Raw genomic sequence first — 27,099 nt, forward strand, 5'->3', positions numbered from 1 at the left:
TGCCAGCGCTGCAGTCTGAGGATTAGCCTATTGAGCTGCGGTGCCGGCCCCTTTTAGTTTCTTAAACAGAATTTCTCTCTAATGCAGCTTTTCAAAACAGTGATAAATTTCATTTTTGCATCATTGGTAAATTTTTTTTCCCTATGAAAACAGCAATTCGCCCCTTGTGTTCGGTAATCACCATGATGTGTCCATTGAACAGATAAAGCTCCTGCTGCTGGTGATGCGAGCAGACAGCACCTCACATCAGAAGTGAGTTCAAGCCCAGGGCCCTTTAGCCACAGAGAGTCACCACCCAGGAGCACCTTGACTCTCTGAGGTCACATGGTGTCCAGGTGCTGTTCCTGTCCACCATTGTCGTGCACTTTGTGACAGCTGAGGATTGGGAGAGCATTCTGGAGAGACTGTTTAGCATTTCTAGAAAGAGTGTTCTACGCCTTTGAAACGCTCTACCCACTCTAAACTTCTGGGATCCCCCAGTGGTGTGAAAGTTAGGCCCTGGAATTCCTCTCCAGGCCGGCTGCCCCTTTTCCAGTGTTTCTCATCTTTTCTGGTTCTGTCTCCCTCATCGATGGGAGTTCGCAGGCTACATCACCCCTGAGAAAGATCAGAACCTTGATGGTAGATAGATGGAGCCTACCCTTGGCTGAGAGTCTGCATCCATTACAGCAGGTTCCTCGTGGGTGGCCCCTAAATACACCTGATGGGTGGTGCAGCCGTGACACAAAGTCGGTGAAGGGGGAGGGTGTGTGTGCACTCGCTCCAGGCCTTGCTGTCTCAAGACCACAGGAGAGCGTTCCTGTCCCAGCCGACGTCCTCCCTCTCTGCAGTTCCATTAGAGTTGAAGCATCAAATGTGCTCTTGGCTCTGGTCTTGTGTAATCTAATCTCATCCACGTATGTTTGCCAATACAGAGTCCAGGTCATAAAAAGGTTTTCCCCCAGTTCCTGTTCCCTTTGCAACAATAATGCCTGTCCCTGTCTCTGTTATTTACAGTGAAGGTTAATCATTATCTGTTTAGAAAAGAACCCGTTCCCAACACGTTCCTTTTTCATGGCGTGGGGTGCAGTGTGGTCTGCTACACTGAGGCGAGCTTGATTTCTACTTGATTGTCACAAGGATCAAGTGAGTGATGTGCATCTGATCCTTTAGCCTACTCAAGGCGAGACAGCAGTTGAGGGTCCACTGTGGACTGGACAAGGCATGCAGTTCTGCCACAGGAGCTCCCACTCAGCACCCAGGTCGCTGACCCAGGCAGCGCGGTCTCCCACGGAACCCACCGCATCTGCAGAATCCTCATGCCGTCGTCATCGTCAGCCTGAGAGTCAGAGCTTCCCAGAGGGCTCGGGAAAGCACGCAGCACACAGCCCCACTCCCCGAGTGTGTGATGCAGGGTCTGGGTTAGACACGGCCTGAGAATCTGCATTTCCAACTAGCATTCAGGGGATGGCGGTGCCGATGCCGCAGGTCCCCAGCCACCCCGTGGCGCTCGGCTGTCACCACCCGCAGAGGGCCGTGGCTCGGGGGAGACGCAGTGCTTCTCCAGGTGGGGAGAGTCCACTCCCCTTCCTGTTTCACGTCAGGGGCTTCGCCCTATCAGCAGTCTGTTCTCCAGTGCGTGTTTTGAGTTTTGCTCAATCTGTGTTCTCTCAATGTAATGCAGTTATTAACCCAACTTGGTGTTAACATAATTAAGTACTGGGAACTGTGTCCTGTGCGGAAGGACTCAGTGTAAAAGTACTTTAGAATTAGCTGTGCAGGCACAGTATACATTCTGTACTAGGGCATTTCAAAAATTTTGAGAAAAAATGGAAATAAAAGTGAGTTTTTTTTGGTACAAAAATATCTGAGCACAGATTGTAAAAGATTTTTGAAGCAAAATACATTCATATTTTCCATTCCATTTTCCATGAGCTATTTGACATAATGTTACATAACATGTTTTCGAATTCTGTGGATAGAAGACCAATAGTTGATTGAATTCAAAATTCATTTTCAGAGTTCATCCTGATACTTCTCCTGAGTGGCTTCTCATGGTTTTGATGAATCTTTGAGGTTAATTAGGTCAGTGTTCAGGTGTTGAGTGTTTCACCCTTGATGGCAGAGGCATGGCAATAGGATCTTGGTTTTCAGGTCTATGGTCTCTGTTTCTGATTGCTTTTTGGGGAGAAAAACCATTTTCAAAGGATCATTCTCTGATAAAGAAGAGCTTAGCGTTTTCTCTGGATGGCTACGTGAACATTTGGTGTGGAGCTTTCTGTCTAGAGCTGAGATGGAAAACGACATGCGGATAGTGAATATTTAAGGCTTCAGAGACAACCACTCAGCAGTGCTGGTCGGAAAGCCACCACACACAGTATGGCCACAGGTGGGTGTGGCTCTGTGCCAGCAAAAGTTCATTTACAAAAATGGGCCATGGGCTGCATTTGACCATTGGGTCAACATTTGCCAACCTCTGTTTAGAATTTCATGATCTGAATTTTGGATTCTTGCTTTAAAATAAACTTTTTTTCTAGAGTTAAAACATTTAGAACAAAGGAAATTGGGCAGTGATCAAGAATTGAAACTCGGCCGGCGCTGCGGCTCACTAGGCTAATCCTCCGCCTTGCGACGCTGGCACACCGGGTTCTAGTCCTGGTCGGGGTGCTGGATTCTGTCCCGGTTGCCCCTCTTCCAGGCCAGCTCTCTGCTGTGGCCAGGGAGTGCAGTGGAGGATGGCCCAAGTACTTGGGCCCTGCACCCCATGGGAGACCAGGAGAAGCACCTGGCTCCTGCCATCGGATCAGCGCTTTGTGCCAGCCGCAGCAGCCATTGGAGGGTGAACCAACAGCAAAAGGAAGACCTTTCTGTCTCTCTCACTGTCCACTCTGCCTGTCAAAAAAATAAAAAAAAAAAAGAATTGAAACTCATGCTTTCAATGAACCTATCTTTCTAATATGGCATCAAATAGTTCAGAAAAACCTGGAGATAATTGGGTGTTAAAAATGGCAATTTTAGAAATTTCACTGGGCAATGGCGTGAAAAATCATATCCAGCTCAGTTAAAGACGGTCATGAGAAATCTCAAGAGAGGGTGCTAAAAACAGTTTCTGCATTATTGATATCGGTGTTTCCCAAATATCTTTGGTAGAAGTCACCAATAAAACCAGGGAATGGGCAATGCGTTTTTGTTATGAGAAAATATTTATTGGATATAGGGGTGTTCATATATCATTCCTCTTTATGGAGTTTAGTTGTGTTTTTATTTCTTTTAAGAGTTCTAACAGCACAGGCATTTGGCTAATGATTAAGATACCTGTCAACAAGCTTGGGTCCTACATTTAAGTCTTCCGATTCCATCTTCCTGCCGATGCCAACTTGGGCAGCAGTGGTGATGGTTTGGGTATCCAGGCTGCTGGCAGCCATCAGACCCAGCTGAGTTCCTGGTCCCTGGCTTGGGTCTGTCCCTAACTGGGCTGCTGTGGGAATGTGGGGATTGTATAGCAGACAGGAGCTGACTCTCTGCACTTTTCTCTGCCTCTCAAGTAAGGAAGTCAGTGAACAAGCACTTCTGAAAGTATCAGTAGGGCTTGCGACTGAATCTCGGGACTGCAGCTGCTCTGCCTGTTGGGAAGCCGCTGGGGCGAAGCTGTGCAGCCCAGGGGCTGGCGGGGGCCGGGGCCGGCGAGCCGACTCCGTGAGTGCCGGGAGCGCCGCCTCTAGGGCCCTCGTCTTACAGAGTCAAGGTGGGATTTTGAGGTTTCCTGGGCTTGGGTGACATCACCTGCTAATTGTTCTTTGGAGGAATCTGAAGGGAGCCCGGGCGTGATTAGCAGTGGAGTTGGGTGAGGAGCAGACTGGTGGTGTTGCATACGAGGTGTCCCAGGGTCTTCAGTTGTCAACTCCTGTGTCCCTTGTAGAGAATGGGTGCACACACACACACGTGCCTATGTCCTTTATAGAGAATGCACACACATACCCGCACCCCTTGTCCCCTTATAGATAATTCACATCTACACGCAGCTCTGTGACCTTTGTAGAGAATGCGCACACACACACACACAGCCCACTAGAGTGCTGCATCAAGTCCCAGTTACTCTGCTTCTGTTTGTTTCCTGTTAGTGTGCCTGAGACAGCAGCAAAAGGTGGCCCAGTGCAGATCTGGATGCAGCTCCTGGCTTTGGCCTGGCCCAGACCTGGCTGATATGGGCATTTGAGGAGTGAACCAGCAGACAGAAGAGCTCGCTCTCCCTCTCTCTCTGCCTCCCTCCCTCCCTCCCTCTGCTGTCCTTGCCTTCAAATTAAATAAATAAATTAGAAAAAGCTGAGATGTCATTTGGTGGACAGAGGACATGTGACCACATAGACAAGACTGCTCCTTGCAGGTGACTTCCGGGTTCTCGGGAAGCCCCTGTGTGTGAGTGACAAGTGACCGTCAGCTTTTCCGAGACCAGGCCCCGTGTGGGGGAGCTCAGTGCTGCATCGAGCAGCCCCGCTCGCTTCCTGGACACTCTGGTTGCCATGGCGCTCGCTCTAGGGGTGAGTCTGACCCCACTGCTGGAAGCTGGCCGGGAATCCCCCTGAGCTCCCCTTCCCTGGAGTCGGCTGGGGCAGAAATCGGCCCACTTGCTTCTGGGCTGTCTGTCCCGGGCATCATCTGCTTGCCACGCTCCTGCCTCCCCGCTGTCCCTCCCCTGCACAGCCCTTTGTTCTTCCCACCCCTCTCTCCCTCATTCCAGCGCTCTCCTTTGATTGCCTGCCTTCCTGTCTTCGGGCAGCTCCACAAGTGCTGCTTTTCTCTTCAAGGAAGGCCTACGCATTTTCAGTTCCTGAGCCCTTGCCTGTTAACTGTTGTGTTCTGTCCTGATGGACACACAGAGGACCCTGGGCAGGGACCGTGGCTGACCTGTGTGCATTCTAGGGCCGGATGCAAGGCCTAACCTGAGCGTCAGCTCCGGGTGCAGGAGCGTTTCTTGTCCTAAGCACTCCCTCCTGGACAGCCAGGGTCCACATGTCAAGGGCCTGTGCGTCCTTTGTGCATGGGAGGAACACTGTGCTGCTGCTGCCCTCTGGTGGCAACTTTGCAGCAGTGCAGGTGTGCATGCAAAGGCATTGGCAGGTGTTGGTGACAGCACCAGGCCACCAGTGTCACTCCAGCAGCAGGGTCCAGGGCAGGTCTTCTGATGTGCGTTTTTGGCAGTGGGAACTCATGACCGCCTCTCCCAGAACACCGCTCTGCCTCTCCATTCCCAGCGCAGGTAGGCAGTCGACATCTGTTTGTGGCTCAGCTCCATTTTCCAACCACAGGAAGAAACACGTGTCAGGAGGTAATTTTCAAGGGATGGGGCAGCGTAGCGAGGAGAGGACAGGTCTTGCAGTGGTGCAGAAAGCCTGCTGCGGCCTGGGTGCGGCTGTCACCGGGGCGGCCTCCGACCCGAGCCTGGGTTTATTTCGCCGTTTAGCTAGGCTGATTTCTAGGGCGCAGGATGTTTGATTGCACATTTTGTTCTCATAAAGAAAAGGTGCTGTGTGTTGGGCCTGGGGAGAAGCACACTGCCCAGTGGCGGCTGGCGTGCGTTTCTGGACAGGAAGCCCCGGGCTGTGGTCAGGCGCAGCCGTGGGGCTTCCTGATGGGCTGCACGTGGGGATTCACCCCCTCTGTCCTCAGCAGCTCTTCCCTGCGCCCCCCTGTGGCCTGGAGGGGTCGCTCTCCTTTGTGCCCTGCCTGGGAGTGGTGGGAGCACCAGAGGGTGGCAGAGCCCCCGACGTGGAACACGGCTGCCAAGGGTGGTGCTGGGCCTTGCTTCCTGTGAGCCTGGTGGTGGTGGTGGTGGGCTGTGTGTGTGTGTGTGTGTATGCAGGGGTGACGTGTGTATGTGGGCTGATGTGTGTGTATATATGTGGGGGTGATTGTGTATGTGGGGGCGATTGTGTTTGTGTGTGTGTGTGTGGCCGGGAGAACATAGTTTATACAATAAACATTAGTTGCTATATTGTCTAGTGAATGACCACACTTGGTCTTTTTTGTGGTTATTTTTTTTCTCTACATTTTTTCTGTGGGAAAGAAAATGGCTTTTAGGTTAAAAATTTTTTTAAAGCCAAGTATGTGAAGCATCTTCAAAAAGGTAGGTCAAGATGCGTGCTATAAGACACTAGGCTTGGCATTCAAGCTGCTTTGCACCAAAATTGCCTTACTTAGAATTTCACTTGGGGCCGGCACTGTGGGGTGGTGGGTAAAGCAGCCGCCTGCAGCGCCAGCATCCCACGTGGGCACCAGTTCATGTCCTGGCTGCCCCACTTCCAACCCAGCTCCCTGCTGATGGCCTGGGAAAGCAGTAGAAGATGGCCCAAGTCCTTGGGCCCCCGCGCCCACATGGGAGACGTGGAGGAAGCTCCTGGCTCCTGGCTTCGGACTGACCCAGCCCTCCCTCTCCCCTCTTCCTCCCTCCCTCCCTCCCCCTCCTTCTCTATTCTCCCTCCCTCCCCCTCTTTCCCTACCCTCCCCAACTCTGCCTTTCTAATAAATACAATAAATTAAAAAACTTTCACTTCCCACTGACTTTTTAAAGTTCCCTCCTGCTTCAAAAGACACTGCCCCAATAGCAACACGGTGTGGACTGGTGGTTCCATTTTTTTCCCAATCTTAAATCTGACCCAGGCTTCAGCCTCGGGTGTTACCGTGCCTGACCTGAGCTGACTGGAGTGGGCACCGTAGCTCGGCTGTGGGGCGCCGGGATTGTGAGCTGAGTGTTCCGCAGGGACCTGACCTTTACAATGTTTCGCTGGTAAAAGAAGATGGGACCTGGTTATTAGATGGCTTCATTACCTGCTTTTTCCTTCTCTCTTCCTGGAGTACTAGGAGAATTGTGAGAAGGCAGCTTAACAGCACGTACAGAGAACTTTGGTGAATGTTCTGGGCCACAGTTCTGAATTGGTATGACAAAGGGTAAAGCCCAGCAGGTGTCCTGTGCCTAAACTCAGACAACTTTCTCTGTTGTTCCTTTGCGAGTTGTGTGGTAGGGTGGGTTGTGTTTTTCCTACCAGGTGATTGGAGTGTTTCAAGGACCCTCCTTAGAGCTCTGCCAGCGTCCATGTGAGAAAGACGTGCCGTGCTCTGTGCCGGCAGCAGCACTGTGGCCCACGTCCGCCTCACCCACGCCAGATGTGGGATGTTGTTGCCAAATTGGTGGAGGGAGGTGGTGCCTCATTTTTGTCTTAATTTGTATTAGTATGCTGGGTCGCTCAGGGTGTTGGATGTGAGCTGTTGGGTCGCTCGGGGTGTTGGATGTGCGCTACTTGCCTCTCGTGTGCATGTTCTGTGCCACCCTCGGCAGGGCTCCTTCTGTTCCCTGGAGCAGTCTGCACATCTTCGCAATCTGCGTTGTGCTTTTCAGTCGTGTTTGAAGAAGTTGCCATCCTCCAGGCCTGGAGTGTTCTGTAGCCACAAAGTGCTTTGCTTTGCTGGGGCGTGCACCTGGGTCTGTTCTCTGCTCTGACTGGACGCTTTGTGCTTCTCTCGGGCTTACCTGGACTGCTGGCTCAGAGCAGTTGCATAGGAGCTGCGTGGCTGTCTGCCCGACTATGAGAAGTTTCTCTCCCCGCCAACGGGGGTGCTGCCTGTGTCCTGTTGGAAGGCGCTCGTGGTTGGCGTTGGCCCCCTGGTTTCCCTTGGCTTCCTAGTGATGTCGTCTTTCCACCAGAGGTCAGCTGCACACTGACTTACTATGCTGCAATGGCACAATCGGGCTTTTCAAACAAATTTTAAAATGTTTGTGTCAGCACTTTTAATTTTTTAAAATGTAAGTGATATGAATTATTCATGTCCCGCAGGTGTTTGGTTTAAAGGTGAAGCTACTGCTTGGGATGCCCACTTTCCATGTCCGAGATTTGGGTCTTGGCTCCACCCCCAATTCCAGCTTCCTGCTAATGCATGCCCTGGGAGGCAGCAGGCCTCAAGTACTTGGGGCTCCTGCTACCTCTGCATTGAGTTTCTGGCTCCTGGCTTTAACCTGGCCCCGCCCAAGCTGTGTAGGCTTTTGGGGAGTGGGCCGATGGACTGGAGCTCCCCCCTCTCTCTGTCACTCTGCCTGGTGAGTTAATAGCATAAAAGATTTCTAACAAAATTACATATATTGATGTGCTACATTGGGATGTTTTGATGGGTGCATACATTCTGTAATGTCCCAGTTGACTAAACATCGATCTTTTCCAACCTTTGCCGTTTGTTTATGGTAGAAACACTCAAATTCGTTTCTGTAGCCTTTTGTTTTCTGTTTTTAGAAAAATGTCCAGGGCATTATGATCCTGAGCGTTTCTGTTTATTTTGCTGAACTTGGGGTTTGCTTCTCATGGAATGCCGCGTTTGAACAGCAGGTGGCGTGCGATCCTCGGTCTGCCGTGAGGGAACAGCAGGAGCGGCTGGGCCAGGGTACCAGTCCCTCACTCAGGAGCGCAGCAGCCTTAGGGAAGCCGGCAGCCGGCCTGGGACCCAGCGAGCTGCTCCCCGCCCTCTGCGGGATCTGGCATCACGCCGGGCTCCCCTACAAGTGAGTGGAGCTGAGCTCTGAAATCTGTGTGGGTCTGTCCCTCTGCCACTCGACACAGATCGCATCCTGCGTGCTTGTCCTCGTAGCCTTTGATGTATGCCCCAGACTTAGGACTCAGTCGAGCACTGCCTTCCAGAGCCGGTGGACCCTCGTCCCCACCCCCGTGAGGCGGCTGGCACCCTGGGACTTTCCCATGTGTGTTGTCTGCAGGAAGCTGCCTCCCACCCCCACAGGCTGCCCTGTCACTGCTCCTTGCTTGTGTGGGCCTTCCCTGCAGTGGCTGGCTGGATGGGTGGTTCACCGCTCTGCCAACAGGGAGGGGGTGCGCTGTGTTACCCGCGGGGATTCGAGCAGGGCCTCTTCCTGACTTCTTCCGTCGCCTGGGCTGCGGCTGGGCCTGCGTGTGTTCAGCTGTCTCCACGTACATCCGTGTGCGCGAGTTGGCGGCGTCATTTTAATCGCAGCCCCAGCACGATGCAGGCAGTCCCCTCTGTCATGCCAGCCCCACGCCGTCACCGTCACTGTGCGCTGAGTGTGCAGCTGGGTGCAGGGTGGAGAAGGGTGGGGTTCCAGAGGGCGCCTCTGTGGAACAAACTGTGCCGCATCTCCAAGTGGCAGCTTGGCTCCGGCTTGTCTCTGCCGCACACCGGCTGGGGCCGCCTCGGGAGACGTGAAGGCTGACCCTGATCCTCTGCAGACCTGGGGCCGGTGTGGGTGCTGTGAGGCAGGTGCGTCCCGTGGGGGCCTCTCCATGCCTGATCCTCTGTAGACCAGGAGCCAGTGTGGGTGCTGTGAGGCAGGTGCGTCCCGTGGGGGCCTCTCCATGCCTGATCCTCTGCAGACCTGGGGCCAGTGTGGGTGCTGTGAGGCAGGTGCGTCCCGTGGGGGCCTCTCCATGCCTGATCCTCTGCAGACCTGGGGCCAGTGTGGGTGCTGTGAGGCAGGTGCGTCCCGTGGGGGCCTCTCCATGCCTGATCCTCTGCAGACCTGGGGCCAGTGTGGGTGCTGTGAGGCAGGTGTGTCCCGTGGGGGCCTCTCCATGCCTGATCCTCTGCAGACCTGGGGCCGGTGTGGGTGCTGTGAGGCAGGTGCGTCCCGTGGGGGCCTCTCCACGTGTCTGTCCTCCTGGCGTGGAGCCTCAGCCTGTGTTGGCTTCCTTGTGGATGTCCACGGCTCCAGGCCTGGGGCCCAGGGCCCGGCTCACCCTCTGTGAGGCAGCGCTGGAAGGAGCACCGTGGCGTGCAGGCTGAGGCAGTCTCTGGATTCAGGGGGATGCGCCGCATGCCCTGCTTTTGATGGAAGGGAAGTTGTAGAGCTTGGGGTCTTTATTTAACACTGGGGTCGCTGGGGGCAGGTGCTGTGGTGGTGTAGGTTACGCCTCCACCCACGCTCCTGGCTCGTGGCTCCTGGCTTCAGCCTGGCCCAGCTCTGGCCATTTGGGAAGTGAACCTGCAGATGGAAGACCTGTATCTCTGCCTTTCAAATAAATAAATCTTCAAAAAAAATCATACTGAAAAACAGAAATTTGCTGAAAGAGCATTTTCTGTGCTCTTACTGTAAGAAAGACAGCTGTGAGACGATGGTTGTGTTAATTGGCTTGGCCATTGTCAAGGGTTCACTGTGCACAGGTGCACACAGCACCCAGCTGTGCCTTAGACATAACTGACAGTGGTGAAGAGATGGAAGTTGGGGGGGGGGGCAGGACAGTCCCCAGGGCCCTGCCTCTGCTCCACGTTCATCTCCTGCAAAAGCTTCAAGAGCTACCCCAATGTTTTTCCCCAAATATTTATTTATTTGAAAGGCAGAGTTAGAAGAGACAGTCTTTTACCTGCTGGTTCCCTCCCCAAATGGCCACAACGAGTGGAGCTGGGCTGATCTGAAGCCAGGAGCAGCTTCTGGGTCTCCCACGTAGGTGCAGGGGCCCAAGCACCTGGGCCATCACCCGCCACTTTCCCAGGTGCATTAGCAGGGAGCTGGGTTGGAAGTGGAGCAGCTGCGACTGACCTGGCTCATGTGGGATGCCGGTGTTACAGGCGGCAGCTTTGGCAACGCCTCGGCATGTTGTCAACCATGGTCTCCATGCTGCATGGCAGGCTGTCGGCTCATGCATCCCCCTAACAGCACACCATGCCCTTTGACCTACTCCTCTCCGTTTCCTCCCCCCCCCCCCCCCGGAAGCTGCCCTTCCATTCAACACTATGCAGGCCTGTGACTTTCTCTTTAGGTCCATGTGTGTGGCATCGTGCAGTGTATGTGTGTGTGGCAGTGTCTTCCATGTTGCCTCCGACAGCGGGGTCTCCTGTTCCTAGCCGGGGTCGTGTTCCTCATGCTTGAAGCAATGCAGGCCCCTTACAGTTCGTGCAGGGATGGAGGAGGTCACACCCTTTGTTGGTGCTATAACTTTGGTCCTAACCATCTTTTCCGTAAATTTCAGATTTATTCTGAATATGTAGCTTGGGGAGGGAGCGCTTTTCGCATTGTTCTGATGGAAAGGAGAACACTGGGGTGTTGATAATCGTGCAGGCTTTGGCGATGTGGGTTTTAGAATGCGGGTGGCCAGCAGGTGCAAAGAGCTGATGGGTTTCTCCCTTCACAGAGGCCCTGAGCTGTGACCTTCGCTGCATATCTGGTCTGCTTCTGATTCTCTCCCCAACTCTCTCCAGTTCCCTTGAGTGCCGCCTCCCAGCCACTGCCTCTCCTCTCCTTTCTTCCTTGTTTTCATGCCTTTGTAATTTGCATTTGTCACTCCTTTTCTGGTGTTGCAGGGACACAGCCATATGTGAGGTCTCCACGCAGAAGCTCACACCTCTGAGTGCTTCTGGTCACCTCACCAAGAACGGGGGCGCAGGCACCATATGTCAATTCCAGTTCACCAAAAGCTAATCAATTCAAACATCCATTCACCAAATGTCCAGTTTGCCGAGGTTACAGAATTCATCAGTATATGAAGATACTTTGAGAAGTTCGTGGAAATGAAATTAAGAGTATTTTGGCATAAATAATTGAATTCCATGCATATTTTTATAATATGCATGTCCGTCTTTTTGAATACCCTAAAGGCATGGATTTCAAAAATTTTTTGCACAAAATGAACATCTCTTCCACTTTCTAACTTTCTGAAGTAATTTTGTCGACAATGTTTTTCATTAGAAAAACAAGTCATATAAGTTGAAGCTGTTTTATTTTAAATAAATGGACGTGGACTTTTATAGACAACTTTTGAAGGTGTGTGCTTCATATTATCTGGTAGATTCTGAAAATGAGACAAAAATGGCACTCTAAATAATATTTAAGTCATCTCAGGGCAGATCCCCGAGAAATGGAAGAAGAGTGAACGTGGCATAGCCAGAGCTGCAGAGGCAGCACAGGAAGGGGCAGCCAAGGACAGAGAAGCTGCAGCAGGGAGAGGTGGTGAGGGCACCATGGGTAGGAGGGTGGGAGACCCCGGCGGGACGGGGAGGGAGGAGTGGGGGACAACATCCAAGGCTCAGGGGGCCCTCCTGCCTCAGCTCCCTAGAGCTTCCTTTTCTACCATCATTTGTTCCATGACAGTTGCGCTCTCTTCATGGTTAAATGAGTTTTGATAAACTTGATGATTTCAGATAATCAGTTTTCCTTGTTAGTAGGTCATTGGAAGTTGTTCAGTATATTGGAATATGGTCCATTTCCTGGAGCCATTGCATCTCATGGTCTACCGAATGGGCATGCCTTCCCCACCATGCCACTGGGGGGCCGGCACTGTGGTGCAGTGGGTAAAGCTGGCACCTGCAAAGCTGGCATCCCATATGGACGCTGGTTCCAGTTCCGGCTGCTCCTACTTTGGATCCAGCTCCCGGCTAATGCACATGGAAAAACCAGTGGACAATGGCCCAAATGCTTGGGCCCCTGCACCTACATGGGAGTCCCAAAAAAAGTTCTAGGCTGCTGGCTTTGGCCTGGCCCAGCCCTGGCTGTTGCGACCATTTGGGGAGTGAACCAGTGGATAGGGGAGCCCTCTCTCCCTTTCTCTCTCCTCCTCTGCAACTCTGCCTTTCAAATAAGTAAGTAAATCTATTTGGGAAATGCCACCTGACGCATGGCAGGTGCCTTTCGAGATGAGTGGATCATCCTGGGGAGAAAGGTCAGGAACAGTTCGGTTAGGATGCACTGAATGCAGAATGGAGTGTGCAGCCAGGAGAGCGAGGAAGAAGCTGTGCTTTGGGGATTGGTGTGAAAAGAAGAAAAAAGAAAAACCTTGAAGCCCACAGCCACTCTGCCGAAGCGTGGTCTCTGGAGTTTAACTTACCACAGGGTTCCATAATAGAGATTTTTCCCTCCACATAGAGGCGTTTGCTTCTTTCCCACGTGACTGAGAGCAGATGCACTCTGTGTTTCCATACTGCCCGTTCTGGTTTCTGAGGATGTCGGTTAAGGGTGGAGCTTGTGGCTGCAGTCTGGGCGTCTCAGCCTCACTGAGGGAAGGGAGAGAGAGGTGTTCAAAAGCCGTCACTGTTTCTTTCTCCTGGAAATCGGGGCTTGTTTTATCTGTGCATTCTGGATAAATGCCTGGAGTCCACTATCATTGATGCATAGCAGTTCCCTTAATCCTCAAGGTAATTTTGAGGTTGGTAGTTTTCCACGTTATAGGTGGAAACTGGAAGTTCAATGAGGGAATTAAATGAAGTGTCTATGATTCTCCAAGGGATAAAAGTAAGGTCTGGGTTTGAATCCACCAGGCCACCTGACGCCACGCTGCCTCCACCATCACGATTTTGCAGCACCTGGAACATGCAGGTTCGGCACATCTGGCCGTAAATATCACCTTCCGGGAGCTTTGATTCCGAGGAGTTTATTGTATATTCTCTAAATGTAGGTAAATCTCTGAAGCATGGACTGGACCAGTTGTAGCTGCTGGACCATGGTTTGTCTTTACTGCATGTCTCAGCAGTTTGGCATTTTGCTCTGTGTGGTAAGAGCTCCTGCAGCAGGTTCTAAACGGCTTTGCCCAGCGGTTTCTGTGAGAGGCTCATCTGTCCACAGGCTCCCTTCAGCTGGTCTTGAGAAAGCCCGGGTGCTGCTTCCTGGGGTCCAGCTCCGCCTTGCTAAGTCCTCAGGCCTCTGGTGTTCCATTGTCCTGGGAACCCGATTCCCATGCTGGTTCCTCCTCCTCCCTCATTCGGAACTGCAAGCTGCCAACAAACTCGGATTTCTAAAGCTTGGCGCTGAACATTTTGCTTGCTTGCTTTGAGTGAACCCGAATTTCCTTCCCTCTTTATGCTAAAATAGTTCCAGATGGACCAAACACTTAAGTGTAAAAAAAAAAAAAAAATAGAAAAAACCTACAAAATCAGTGGAATGGAATATGACTGAATTAATTTAAAATCTTATAGTGAGAAAACTGCTTCCAAGCAGGATGTTAAACTTCAAAACCATAAATAAAAACTATGGCAAGTTTGACCAAATAATAGTGCAAAAAATCTCACTACTAGAAATAACACGAATCTAAGCAAATGATGAAAAAGTAAAAAGATAGTTGGTGGCTTGATTTCTGTAATGAAGAGCTCACTCAAATCCGTGCCAAAAACAGTCACAGTGGCCGGCGCCGCAGCTCACTAGGCTAATCCTCTGCCTGCGGCGCCGGTACCCTGGGTTCTAGTCCCAGTTGGGACACTGGATTCTGTCCCGGTTGCTCCTCTTCCAGTCCAGCTCTCTGCTGTGGCCCGGGAAGGCAGTGTAGGATGGCCCAAGTGCTTGGGCCCTGCACCTGCATGGGAGACTAGGAGAAGCACCTGGCTCCTGGCTTCAGATCGGCGCAGCGCCGGCTGTAGCGGCCATTTAGGGGGTGGACCAATGGAAGGAAGACCTTTCTGTCTCTCTCTCACTGTCTAACTCTGCCTGTCAAAAAAAAAATCACAAACCCACTGGAAACTGACCAAGTGACGTGAACCAACAGTTCACAGAAATACAAACGTAGGTCACCGAAATATAAAAGATGCTCAACTTTGCTGAAAGCACTAAAGATGGGGAAAAATGTAGCCAGCAGTGTTCTGAGCCTTCCACTGGCTTAGGATAAAAGAAAGGTTTGTTTGTTTGTTTTTTTTTTTTTTTTTTTTGACAGGCAGAGTGGACAGTGAGAGAGAGAGACAGAGAAAGGTCTTCCTTTTGCCGTTGGTTCACCCTCCAATGGCCGCCGCTGCAGCCGGCGCACCGCGCTGATCCTGGCAGGAGCCAGGAGCCAGGTGCTTTTCCTGGTCTCCCATGGGGTGCAGGGCCCAAGCACCTGGGCCATCCTCCACTGCACTCCCTGGCCATAGCAGAGAGCTGGCCTGGAAGAGGGGCAACCGGGACAGAATCCGGCGCCCCAACCGGGACTAGAACCCGGTGTGCCGGCGCCGCAAGGTGGAGGATTAGCCTATTGAGCCACGGCGCCGGCTCAAAAGAAAGGTTTGTAATAGCCAAGGTTTGTGAACGTGTGAAGAAGCAAGTCCAAGATAGGTGCTTTTGTGGGAGCATAAATCCGAGAAACTTTGGAAACCAATTTGCCGCTGTGTGTCAGAAACTCCCAGGGTTCAGAGTTCCCTCTGCATCCCTGGTGGGCTTACCGGATGCCCTGCAGTACTGCCCCTGCCGGGAAGAGAGAGTGGAAGGGATATGGGGCCATTATTGGCTAATGGCATGACTTCATGCAACACGATGCATTTTCACTTCACTAATTTTGTATGAAGTCAGCCTGTATTGGTGGTGTGAGCAGAGATCCCTGGTGCCTTACTTGTGAAACTGTAGAGTCCCTGAAAGATCCTTTTTTCCCTATAAAACACCTGAGAAGCCGCTAATGCGAGAACACCAAATGGGAATCGGGGAAAAGCGAGAGTAGAGACTTTGTTTTTCGTTTCAAACCTCTGAGTTGCGTGCATGTGTTTACGTTTGTTAAAAAACTAAAAGCAGGAGACTAGGAAATAAAACACCTGTGATTCTTACAGAATACTAATTAACCTCCTTATTTTAGGGAATCTTCAGTTTCTGACTCAACCCAGCCTATGTATTTCTCATTCTGTTTTTCTCCCCTAATTTCTGGATGCATTGGAATGCTGCCGGGCACCAGCCCACTGTAATCATGTCGAGACTCCTCCCCCACTGCCTCCTGTGGAGTGGCCTCATGGCTGCTCTGCATGCTTGGGCCCAGCCACATGCCAGCTCCTTTCTCCTGTTTCAGCCCCCATTGAGACCCCTGCTGGAACAGGTCTCCTGCACATGGCCCTCCCTGGTTCCGTTCCATTTGGACACCTGCCTTGTGGACTCTGTGCTACATTCCTGGGCTGCGTGCTGCCCATCAACTGCAGAGGAGCAGGGGCGGGATGGGTGCACCTTGATAACCCCCCAGAGTGCCCGGCACCGAGCCAGGCCCAGAGGAGGAAGCATTGTGGTGCTCTCCTGTGTCTGACAAGTGCAGCACCAAGAGAGACCTGGCCATCTGTGGCTTGAGTGGGCCTGACCAGAGCTGAGGAGTGTCGCTCCTCATTCTTCGGGGTGGGAATTGGTGGTGCACTTTTATAGGACCAGGGGCCAGTGTTGGTTCCTCTCCGCAAATGCGGTCACCTCTCAGGTGTCTGGGTCCTTGCCTCTAAGACCCCAGCAGACGGCGAAGTCCACTTGATGCTCAAGTGCCTTTTTTTTATTTATTTTTATTTTTTTGACAGGCAGAGTGGACAGTGAGAGAGTGACAGAGAGAAAGGTCTTCCTTTGCCATTGGTTCACCCTCCAATGGCCTCCGCAGCCAGTGCGCTGCAGCCGGCGCACCGCGCTGATCCGATGGTAGGAGCCAGGTGCTTCTCCTGGTCTCCCATGGGGTGCAGGGCCCAAGCACTTGGGCCATCCTCCACTGCACTCCCGGGCCACAGCAGAGAGCTGGCCTGGAAGAGGGGCAACTGGGACAGAATCCGGCGCCCTGACCGGGACTAGAACCTGGTGTGCTGGCGCCACAAGGCGGAGGATTAGCCTAGTGAGCCGTGGCGCCAGCCTCAGGTGCCTTCTAAAAGTGTGGCAGAGGGAGAGGGGGAGAGGGGGAGAGGGGAAGAGAGGAAGAGAGGTCTTCCATCTGCTGGTTCACTCCTCAAATGGCCACAACAGCTGTAACTGGGCCAGGAGCTTCTTCCAGGTTTCCCATGCAGGTTGCAGGGGCCCAAGGACTTGGGCCATCTTCTGCTTTCCCAGGCAATAGCAGAGAGCTGGATGGGAAGAGGTGCAGCCAGGATTCGAACCTGCGCCCATAAGGGATGCTGGCACTGCAGGCTGTGGCTTTACCCTCTACGTCACAGCACTGGCCCCTAGCCTGTGTATTTTAAATCACCTGTAGACAACTTGCTGTACCCGAAACAGTGGAGATGCTGCGTGCTGCACTGTTGAGGGAATAGCCACAGGCGCGGGTCTGTATCTAATTCACACACGATTTTTTCTCCTGAGTGTTTTCCACTTGCGGTTGGTGCAGTCCACGGACATGGAGGCTGGGATAGAGAGGGCGGTAGAGTTCTTAGAGGGGAGCAGGACAATCGGGCCACTGAGGTGACAGATTTGGGTTTCCGCAGCCCCATCAGGGCCCACGTGGCCGAAGCGGCTGGGGCGGAGGCCCCCAGCTTCATTCTGCTCCTGGAGCGTGGGTACCACAAGAGCCTCATTGTGTGTGGAGCTGCCAGAGCAGCAGGTCAGAGTCCACGCATTCAGGTGTCATCTCGTCATCTGTGTAATCTGGGGGTCGCATTCCTGGGCAGAGACCCCCTTTCAGAGCCTGCCTGGTTGAAGCCTCCCTTCGCTGACCATGAGACACCAGGGTCTCAGAGAGAAAGCCGCCGTGCGCCCCGGTTGCCTCCTGCGCCCCCTAACCCTGGCACTGACTCGGCACCTCTTTCCTCGTTCAGCTTTGCAAGCCCTGGCCCCTTCGTCGATTAACTCCAGACATTAATATTTTCTTTCACACGACGGCTGCCATTCACCCGTGAAACGGCTGAACATTATGTAGCTGTCAGGATGCCTGGGGATTACCCAGGGTTCTTTGCCTGTGAGAAAGTGACACCGGCAGGCCGAGTTTTGAGATGTTTATTTTGAGAGGACGCTGACAAGCATGAAGGCCTGATCCCAGAGTGGCAATTTCATTTAATTAAAGGCCTCTTTTTATTGTCGTTTTCTTCCCCTTTATCTGCTTGTGGCTGTGAAAGGCTGACTCGCCCTAGGTGCGGGGAGCGCGATGGGGTGGGCGGGTGCCGCGGGCGCTGTCGGGTATTGTGCTGGGCTTCTGCTCCCGGCTCGGAACCGATGCCTGACAGCCACGCTTAAAGGATGAGAGCCGGGCCTCTGCCTTTGCGCTGCCGAAGTGGAGATGCGAGAGTCGAGCTTGCAGGCGCTGAGGGTTTAGTCCATGTCACTGTTTGAAGTTAGCACCCTTGCAACAGGGGGAGGTGACCTAGCACGGTTGTGTCTTTCCTAGGATGAGTCAGGAGTGCGTGCCGTCCTAGGCAGCAGGGTGCTGCTCCTAGCTCAAATGGTGGGGAAGTTTATTGCACCCGTTGTCACTGGTTGCCAGTACCAGCACTAAATGCACATGTAAAAAGGGGCTGGAAACAATAAATGGTGATGTGACGGTGCTGCTAGTGACAGTAGACTGATCAACTTTTGATGTCATGTACTCAGACTAAACGGGTTTGACTTTAACCGCAGAAATTCATTTTGAGAAATGTTCCAGGGGCCTATCTGGGGCATTGTCCAAAAAAATTCAGGATTTATCTGTGAGCGAAGCAGACTTGGTCTCTGGATATTGGTTCCCACAGCTGTGGGATCCCAGCTCCCCAAGGTTTGTGTCTCTGTAGCATTATCAGTGGAACTCTGTTTACCCCCATGAGGAAGCTGTGTTCATTTGTTCTTGTTTGTGCACTGTTAACTGCATACCGGTGAGCACACGTACCCTGGACACTCCGTGATCCCACACACACACGAGTGTGACACATGCATGTGACACAAGCACAGATGTGTGACACACATGCGACACACACATGCATATATGACACACACACACAGTACATCATTCACGTAGCCTGTCTGTGGGCCTCTCTTCCTCAGCCCTCGGCTGCACTCGGGGCCTCATGCCTGCAGGCCCATTACTCATTCCTTCTCCCCAGGAGGAGCCTGAAGGGTCAGCGGTGTTGGCGCTGAGGCCAGCCGAGGGCCTGGCTGACGAGGAGTTCAGCTGGCCCCGCACAGACAATGCCCTCCGCTTTAGTGCAGGTGTGGGGAGGCAGCGAAGAAAGGGGACTGCCCACTCCATTCTTGCCCTGCCCCCACCCTTTGAAGCAGTGACCCGCACGGCTCGCTGATGGAGTATGAATCTTTTGGAAAGCGCGTGACTCTATTGAATCAGTACCCGGGACCGAGCATTGGAAAGAGCTCCCTTCACTTCTCGCTGACCCGACACCGAGCCTGGGAGCAGGGGGTTTCTCCCCAGGACCCCTGCCGGCACTCGCTGGGCTTGTGGACTGGATGTCCTGTGTTTTTGTGGGTAGTGTAGGGATGACGTCCCCACAAAGAGGCCAACAGAGCTCAAGGAGCCTATTTTTCTGCTACCACAAAAGGCAGCAAAGGATCAGGCGTTTGCCCTAAATTGTTTTTCTGCCTCTCCCCTCCACCTCCAGGCCCCCGCATCTCTGGGCAGGGGGGCTTGGGCTGCGGAGTGTGCACTTTTTCACGTCCTTTAAAATTCCATTTTGTTCTCTGTTTCTTTTAAAGGCACAAGTGATCCCTATGTGAAATTTAAGCTGAATGGGAAGACGCTTTACAAAAGCAAAGTGGTGTATAAGAACTTGAACCCCATTTGGGATGAGATAGTTGTGTTACCAATCCAAAGCCTTGATCAAAAGCTGCGTGTGAAGGTAATCTCAATGGCTCTGCTCCTTTGTTTAAAATGTTTCTCAGTGGCTTTCTGTGTTCTCTTACAACTGAACCTGCCACGGTTAATTGTTTTATTGATTATTTTCAAGGATAGGGTTAAAAGTATTCATATAGAAGGAATACTGTATGCCACTTGTCAGAACTGTATGTTTTTTATCAGCTCAACGGGACGTGCTGTACAGAAATTCGGAGTGAAAAATAATGTGTCTGTGGGTTGTATTTAAACTTACCGGATGTGGAAGAATTATTACTGATAGCTGGACAGCAAGCAGTTCTGAAGCCCGTCTCATTGGGAATAACTTTGTATTTAATAGAGCTCTCAGCTACTGTTGAAAGCATCAGTTACTCCAACATCTGGGTTCAAACTGCATGAGTTGAGTGCAGAATAGGATCGCTATAGAATATTTAGCAAATTCCTGTTTAATTGGCAGGTCTGTTCACCGTGGAAAACACTAAATTTTAATGAGGGACTATTTAAACTACAGAGAGAGGTCTACTGTGCGTAACAATTTAATCACATAAAAACTGCCTTAAAATGTTTCTGTTGGTATTTTTTTATTTTAAACTTTTGGATTAATATGTAATAATTGTTTTGGCCATGGCAGGCAACATGGGCACGGTTGCATAACTTTGCCCCTTGTGAGTCATGGTTGTGTTTCCCTTAGCTGTAACTGTGACGTTATTGTAAGATCTGAGTGATTTCAAAACTCTCAGCCTATTGCCTGTGAATGACTGATGAACTTGGTGACTTACATGGTACTGGCCTCTGCCCTCTGTAGGTGTATGATCGAGACTTAACCACATCTGATTTCATGGGCTCTGCATTTGTTGTTCTCAGTGATCTTGAACTTAACAGGTACTGTATTTTTGCCTTTTAATTATTATTAATAATTTTAGAGGGAATTCCAATAATGTTAAATGGTGCTTGTTAGACTGAAACAAATCTGAATCAATGGAAAAGTGCTTTGAATTTTTATTGCTCTCAACATATTTTTTGGCTTTTCAAGTTTTATTTTTTTTAAATGAAATTTATTTTTAAAGATTTTTTTTTCGCTTCTAGAAGTAAAATGTATTAATCAGATGTTAAATCATTTACGGCGTGTTCTAAAATGTGAATTGGGCCTCCTACTTTCAATGGGTAAAATTCAGGTTCGTTAACTTAAACAAGTACTTACATTCCACTGGGACAGTGAGGAGGAGATCTGACCAGCTGTGGAACTAACCCTGAATACGGGTGACTGCACTAAATTTAATGCTCTTCAGGACTGAGTAAAACTCTTGTTCAGAAGTTCCTGAAGCATTATTGGACTATACGGCACCATCAATATGTGTACAAATTATTCCTTCCTTTGTGTGTGTAGGACGACTGAACATATTTTAAAATTGGAAGATCCAAACAGTTTGGAAGATGACATGGGAGTGATCGTGCTAAGTTTAAATTTAGTAGTGAAACAAGGTGACTTCAAGAGACACGTGAGTGGGACCTTTTGCTTTTTAAATTCTTCGATGTCATATTCCTGTGATCTCTGGCCTAGCAGGAGACAGATTTCTTCTTAATTACTTTTGTTGGAAAAAATAATTTGACAGCAACATCACGTGCCTACCCGTGGTTAAGTGCACTAAAAATTCTAAGGAATGACCTCCTTGGGCTGGAGATATGACCAGTGTTGCTGTTATTAAAGTTTACATGCTGCTTATAGTTGGCTTATCATAAATCATCCAGAATATCCTTCCACTAAGTGTCCAGGCGTCTACTTAGCATTATTTTAGGTCCTAGATGGTCTAGGCATTACTCATTTCTGAAAATCAGTCCCCAGAATTTAATTATTGCATATTATTAGGGTGACCAAGTAAATATTTGCAGTACTTCAATTGCCTCTTTTTCTTTTGTACCTTTAGTTACCAACTTTTCCACTGGTAGTGCTTTTGAGAAGATAAAAGACTTACTTTTCTCTGGCCTAGCACATGGAAATTCTGAGCTGACACACGACCTGTTGAAGGTGTCTCTAGCATCGATTTTACCATCATGTGTTGGTGGCTGTTCTTATGAGAAAACATGTACAGACAAACCCTATAAGAATTACGACAAGAACAAAAAACATCTTTGAGTGTAGCTAACTTGAAAATTATTTTTAAAGCCAACTAAAAGACCCATTTGAAAAAGAATCAGATGTTACAACTTAGTGTGTAATCCTGTGTGCAAATCAGAGGTCTGTTTATAAGTCAGGGAGGTGTAGTGCCTTGTGCGCTGAGGCAGTGTGGTGCGCGAGGACTCAGTCTTCCTTTGGACATCACTTATGCTTTCAGTTGTCATATTTTTCATGGCGAAAATTCTGACTGATTTACTGATAAGCTCCTGGAGGGTAGTTTACGGGAGTGGGAAAACCACACAGTGACTTCCCAATTGCCCGAGGTCAGTAAGACGTCTTAAATTGCTCCTGAAAATAAACTTGTTTTTCATTCCTGCCCCACATAAAAATGGTGGATTATCTTTGGCCGCCTCTTAGTTTTGACAGTGTTGCTACCACGACCCTGACTGGACTCAACGTCCATGGGCACCGTAGGTGACCAGTGATTTGAACCGGATGCCAGTTGAAATAGTGAGCAGTGCAAGCAAGCGTCATCTGTCACATGATCGTCTCCTTGCCAGCTGATGTGTTCCAGAAATTTCTTACATATCCAAGTGTATGTTTTGGAGCTGGGTGGTTTTCCTAAGAAAAGAGCTGTGTATGTAAAGGCCGACCCTTGTTTTTCCTGTGGTCTGTTGAATTATGTTTAGCCATCATATTAGCACTTAAAATAGATTTAAATATTGCCAGAATTTGGCGTTTTAAAGAGATGCTTTTGTCCAATTCATTTCAAATGCAGCACACTTAGCGTGGGCTGCAGCCTCATTTGATTTTGTGAAGCATCTTGAAGAAGATCTTTTCCACATCCTAGAGTCGCCAGTGTCCTCATCCTGTCTGGACTGCTCCTCTTCTCAGGCCCTGTGCACGCATGCCTGCACGCTGATTTTCTCTGCTGTTTTTGTGGACACAGCTCTCGTGTATGATGCATTTATTACGTGTATTTTTCATGGGGCTGTTACAACACGGAAAGCCCTGCCCAGGCTCAGTGGTCTCGTCTGGGAGGTCCCTTTTTCTGCTTATGAACACGATCAAAGTATCACTGACCAAGGAACAATTCATTCTGGATCATGTGTGTTTATCCAACTTGCAGCACCTATCATGGGTCCTTGAAGCATAATAGATATCATAAAACATAGTTCTTTTTGTAGAGTTTGAGTTACTATTTAAAGGCATTTTTATATTGGGATTTTAAGCAGAAATATGAATGGAGAGCAATACACTGTTTGAGATAATTTGTGAATTTACATTGTATTTTAAACTGAGACATTTCAGTTTGGTTTCTGAGTTTTGCACCCACTTTTCTTTCCATCATCATTGAGGGTGTCTTTGTGGCAAGCTGACAAATCCTTGACACGTGCAAAACACTGGTGAATGTATCCCCAAGAACAGGGATTTAAACGTGCCTGAGTGCGGTGTGGCTGGGAGTAAGACACGGGCTGGAAGGCTGAGAAAAGACTGGCTCTTTTCCTTTCTTTGCAGAAATAACTAAGTACCCTTGACATTATGGTCTCTGTGGTCAGATGGCCTGGGTTTGAGTCCCAGCTTCCCGGTGGTCTGGTCAAATTCACAGAATTATTTAACCTCTCCCAGCTACGATTTCTTCGTCTGTGAAATGGGGCTAAAAGGTGTGTCTGTTGCCCAGAGTTGTGGAGACTAAGATTATTAATATGGTGATTGGTATAGGGTAGAGCCCTGAATGGGTGCTATTCTGTAGCACCAAAGTGAGTGAATAGCAGTAGTTAGTTTCCATTGTGTTCCATCCTATTGTGTTTATCTGTTATGACTGTTATAAAAGTCGGGTGATTTTATGTGGCAGGGTCCTAAATAACCCTGTGTACCCAGAAGATGGTAATTAATTCAGGCAATTGGTTTGGATTAAAATAGTTGTCACCAGATTGGGAAAAAGAAAACAAAACACTGATTTTAAGATGCAGGTTGTAGTACCTGTCACTCTATCACGTGCAGAATGTTGAACTCAGGTTTTCAACAGGGTAAGTGTTGTTAATGAAGGTTATTTTTAAATCATTCTGTATCAGTATTTCTAACTGCTGGATAAAGGACTAAAATTGGATTTCCCTTTGGTACTGTTTATTTTCCAGTTTCTAATTTATTGGGATAACATATTGGCAAAATGTATAGGTCATTTTCCTGAATATATTTTTGTTCTTAAGCGTAATACTCAATGTTGTCTGCTCAATTAGGTTCAAAATTGAGTTGTAATCTCCTGAATTTGTCCAAGTTTTAACAACCAGTTAGCTGGTCAGCCAGCCAGAGTGCTTTGCAAGACTGAACTGTTCGGTGACAGGAGAGAGAGAATTTTAACTGTGGCAAAATTCACTAAACTTAGAAGAATAAAGCAGAACAGGGCTTGGGGCTTGTTGCTGTCAGAGGTTTTCCCCTCAGTGCTGTTTTCTCAGGCTGAAGTTTTTTGCTCTTCAGAGTTGTTTTCCCATTGCTCAGTGCTGCATTAACTATTTTTTCTAAGTTGGACAATGATGAGTCATAGTTCCCCTGTGATTCTGAATTTGAGATTTAATTAGTGAAAGGGGAATGATTTTCGGATTTGTGAAACTGGAAAGCTAAGCATGAACTGGCCTTGATCATGAATTTCAGAAACATTTTCACGTTAGCTGAATATTTCAAGTAGGAGAGGCTTGTTTTTCCCATTTTTTAGAAGTAAAATTGTACTGTTTGTAAGATAATCTAAACTACTTCTGAGGATTGACTGATATTCATGTGGCACTGCCTTTTCATACTCTGAGAAATTGATCTAATACCACTACATACATTTCTTTGTTTCTATTTTCTTGCTATAAAGTGTGCTTTTCGTGTAACTCAGAACTTGGGTGTTGCCCCTCTAGGTGTACTCTGTGCTGTCTAGCATGGTGGAATTATACTATTAATGTTGCTGTTTTGCTTTGTTTCATTTTGCCACTTCCACCATTTGTTGGACACCATTCTCAGCAGTGGTCAAATCGGAAGCGGTTAAGTGCCAGCAAGGTATGTGTACTTTTTTAAAAAAATTATTTATCTGATGGAATCTGTAGGAAATGCGAATGTAATAGTTGATACCACTAAACCTTTGCATACGATGGATCCTTTTCTTCTTCCATTTCCAGTGGGAAGAGACAAACTTTAAACATTTCCACTTAATAAGGGCACAGCCGGATGTTTGATTTTTCACCTATTTTTGTGGTTGACATTTTATATTTGCAGGCCCTGTTGGAATGCAGCCCTTAATTACGCTTGGATAATTGACCGTGCACTGTGTTAGGTTCTGTAGTTTGGAAAGTCATTTACCATTGGATGCAAACTGGGATTTGTGCTATAGGAATACTGTAAGGAATGAGAAGAATAGGTGATGTGTGTTATGTCTCTTTTGTATCTTCTAAAAACACCATGTGTTACTTTTTTGGCAAGAGTTTCTTTAAAAATCTCTTCACGGACTCCTGGTGATGGTTTTATGTTGTTAATATCTCTTTAGGTAATTAAACAATACTGCATAATTTAAAAAGTGAATACCAAATTAGGATTGCATTCTTAATTTTATCAACTTACTAATTAGCAGATTGTGACTTAAGGGACCAAGTATGAAAATTAGGTAAAAATAAGCCAAAAAAGTATTTACAACTGAATTTAGCAACTCTATCATGAGTTAGAGAGAAATAACCAACCGTAAAAGGAATTCCTATTAAACAATACGGCATTTCATTCTGTTTGTCCAGCTGAATTTCTGAAAGGCAGTGGTGAGGGGAGGGGTGTGTGTGTGTGTGTGTGTGTGTGTGTGTAGGGAAGGGGCTGTGCTGACAGTTGTGTGTGTGTGCGTGTGTTTGCACACTTGCCCGTCTGCACACATACACGCCACCTCTAATTTCTAACCTCACGGTACCTCAGATGCTTATTTTAGTATGAAATCAGGCGTTTGAAATTGTAAGCACTTCCAGCGGAAAGGTGTTGTGAGGGAGGGGTGTGTGTGTGTGAGAGAGAGAGAGAGAGAGAGAGAAAGAGAGAGAGAGAACGGACATTTTAACTTGCCAGCAGTAGTCACTTAGGGAGAAAGCTGCACTTTGCAAACGCAAGGAGCTGGAGCTCGGGCTGAAATTCCTAACTGTGGAAACCTGCCGTTGGCACAGTGGAGAAGGCTCCGACAGGGTTCTTTGTTATCCGACCAGTTCAGTTGGCTCCCAAGACTCTAGTTCTTTTCTTTTTCAGAAGTAAAATGAAGAGACGATAAATAACCGGGGCAGGCTGTCTGGGAAATCCTGCAGCGCCTGCCTTGCAGCTCTGCTGTCACTAGCGGGGAGAGGGAGAGCGCTTCTCCCGGCCCCAGGCAGCCGGGCTCCTGCTCGCAGAGCAAGAGTTTGTCACCACCCAAAGCTGTAAAGTTTCCCAGAATGCTCTGGTGAAGCCTGACAAAGCAGTATTTTCTCGTTTATTGATTCTGCTGCTGCACTAAAACACTGCTACTGTCCATCAATAACCATCTTTAGTTAGGGAGCGGCGGCCTGTGGAGGAGTGCGGGCAGTTTGCAGAGGAACATAAAGGCTAGAGAGAGAAATTGTGAGCTTGGGGAATAGTGGAGCCGAGGGGGATGGGAGAGGTTATGGAAGAACGGCCGAAGGCACAGGGAGGGAGAGGAAAAAGCTGCTGGCCCGGATGAAGACATCAACCTGAGAGGCAGAGCGGCGCGGGAGAGCAGTATTTATTTGTGTACTGCGGGGTTTGTTTGGCCTCTGGGCCCAGCTCGGCTGTTTTCGTCCTGCGATGGCAGTTTCTAGGATTTCGGGGCTCGGGGATGTAATAAATGTCCAACATAATATAATTGTTTGGAATTGTACATGAAGCGAGTTCATTGACAGCTATGCGTGACGGTATCTGAGACCTGCCAGCTGTGTGTCGGTGAACGACGGTGATTCTCCCCTTTTTGGCTTCTGGGAGGCGGCAGTTGTAAGGAGAAATGTGGGAAGTTTCTAGTTTGCTTGATGAGAATGAGTCGCGTGGGAACTCTGTAGACTCCGACTCATACTCTGTACAAGCAGCCAAAATATCTTTACACTGTAAACTTCTGTTTTAGAATTTCATATTCTATTTGATTTTAGGGAATAGTTTGACCTAAATAAGGTTACTGACCTATGAGATGACAGTTTTTATTCATACTAGGGAATGTGTTCCGGGTAATATATTGTTGGCTTTCCACCGCAAACTTGTAATAATAACTGTTTAGATAACAGCTTCTTAATCCACAGCTTTGTAATTCTCATCCTCCTCTGATTCCTAAAGCGCACACTGTGAACTGTCTCCCACACTGTTTTCTTACCATCTGCCCTGGATATCAGTATAGTAAATACACACGGATTTCCTTTAGGATTGGGATTAGATGTCATCCACAAGATTTTAAAATGAGCATTTAAGTGAGAATGGGTAAATCCATTTAAAATAGGACATGGATCAGGTCCCTCATTCCCTCTCATTGTATTTATTGCACATAATAGCGATACCTCTGTATGAAGATATCTGTGTGTAAGCCTTGCTTTC

General features: G+C 49.1%; 1 protein-coding gene across 13 annotated transcripts in view; it reads left to right on the forward strand.

Moving 5' to 3' along the window:
* The window catches only part of MCTP2 (multiple C2 and transmembrane domain containing 2), a 252,067-nt gene that overhangs the window by 90,984 nt on the left and 133,984 nt on the right, over positions 1-27,099 (forward strand). For 9 of the 13 annotated variants that reach the window (XR_016218666.1, XR_016218667.1, XR_016218668.1 and 6 more), the window contains 4 exons: positions 19,274-19,416; positions 20,215-20,291; positions 20,797-20,908; positions 24,529-24,564. Coding sequence is in view for 8 of the 13 variants with exons in the window: in XM_089311100.1 (XP_089167226.1) it covers positions 19,274-19,416; positions 20,215-20,291; positions 20,797-20,908; positions 24,529-24,564 (368 nt within the window). In the remaining 5 variants the exon portion in view is untranslated. Of the gene's footprint in view, positions 1-19,273; positions 19,417-20,214; positions 20,292-20,796; positions 20,909-24,528; positions 24,565-27,099 lie in introns of those variants that run through there. The other 4 variants (XM_089311101.1, XM_051822987.3, XM_051822988.3 and 1 more) reach the window with 3 other exon arrangements.

Source organism: Oryctolagus cuniculus, chromosome 12 (genome assembly GCF_051225735.1).
Source record: "Oryctolagus cuniculus isolate XC-2025 breed Fujian yellow rabbit chromosome 12, ASM5122573v1, whole genome shotgun sequence".
Classification (NCBI taxonomy): domain Eukaryota; kingdom Metazoa; phylum Chordata; class Mammalia; order Lagomorpha; family Leporidae; genus Oryctolagus; species Oryctolagus cuniculus.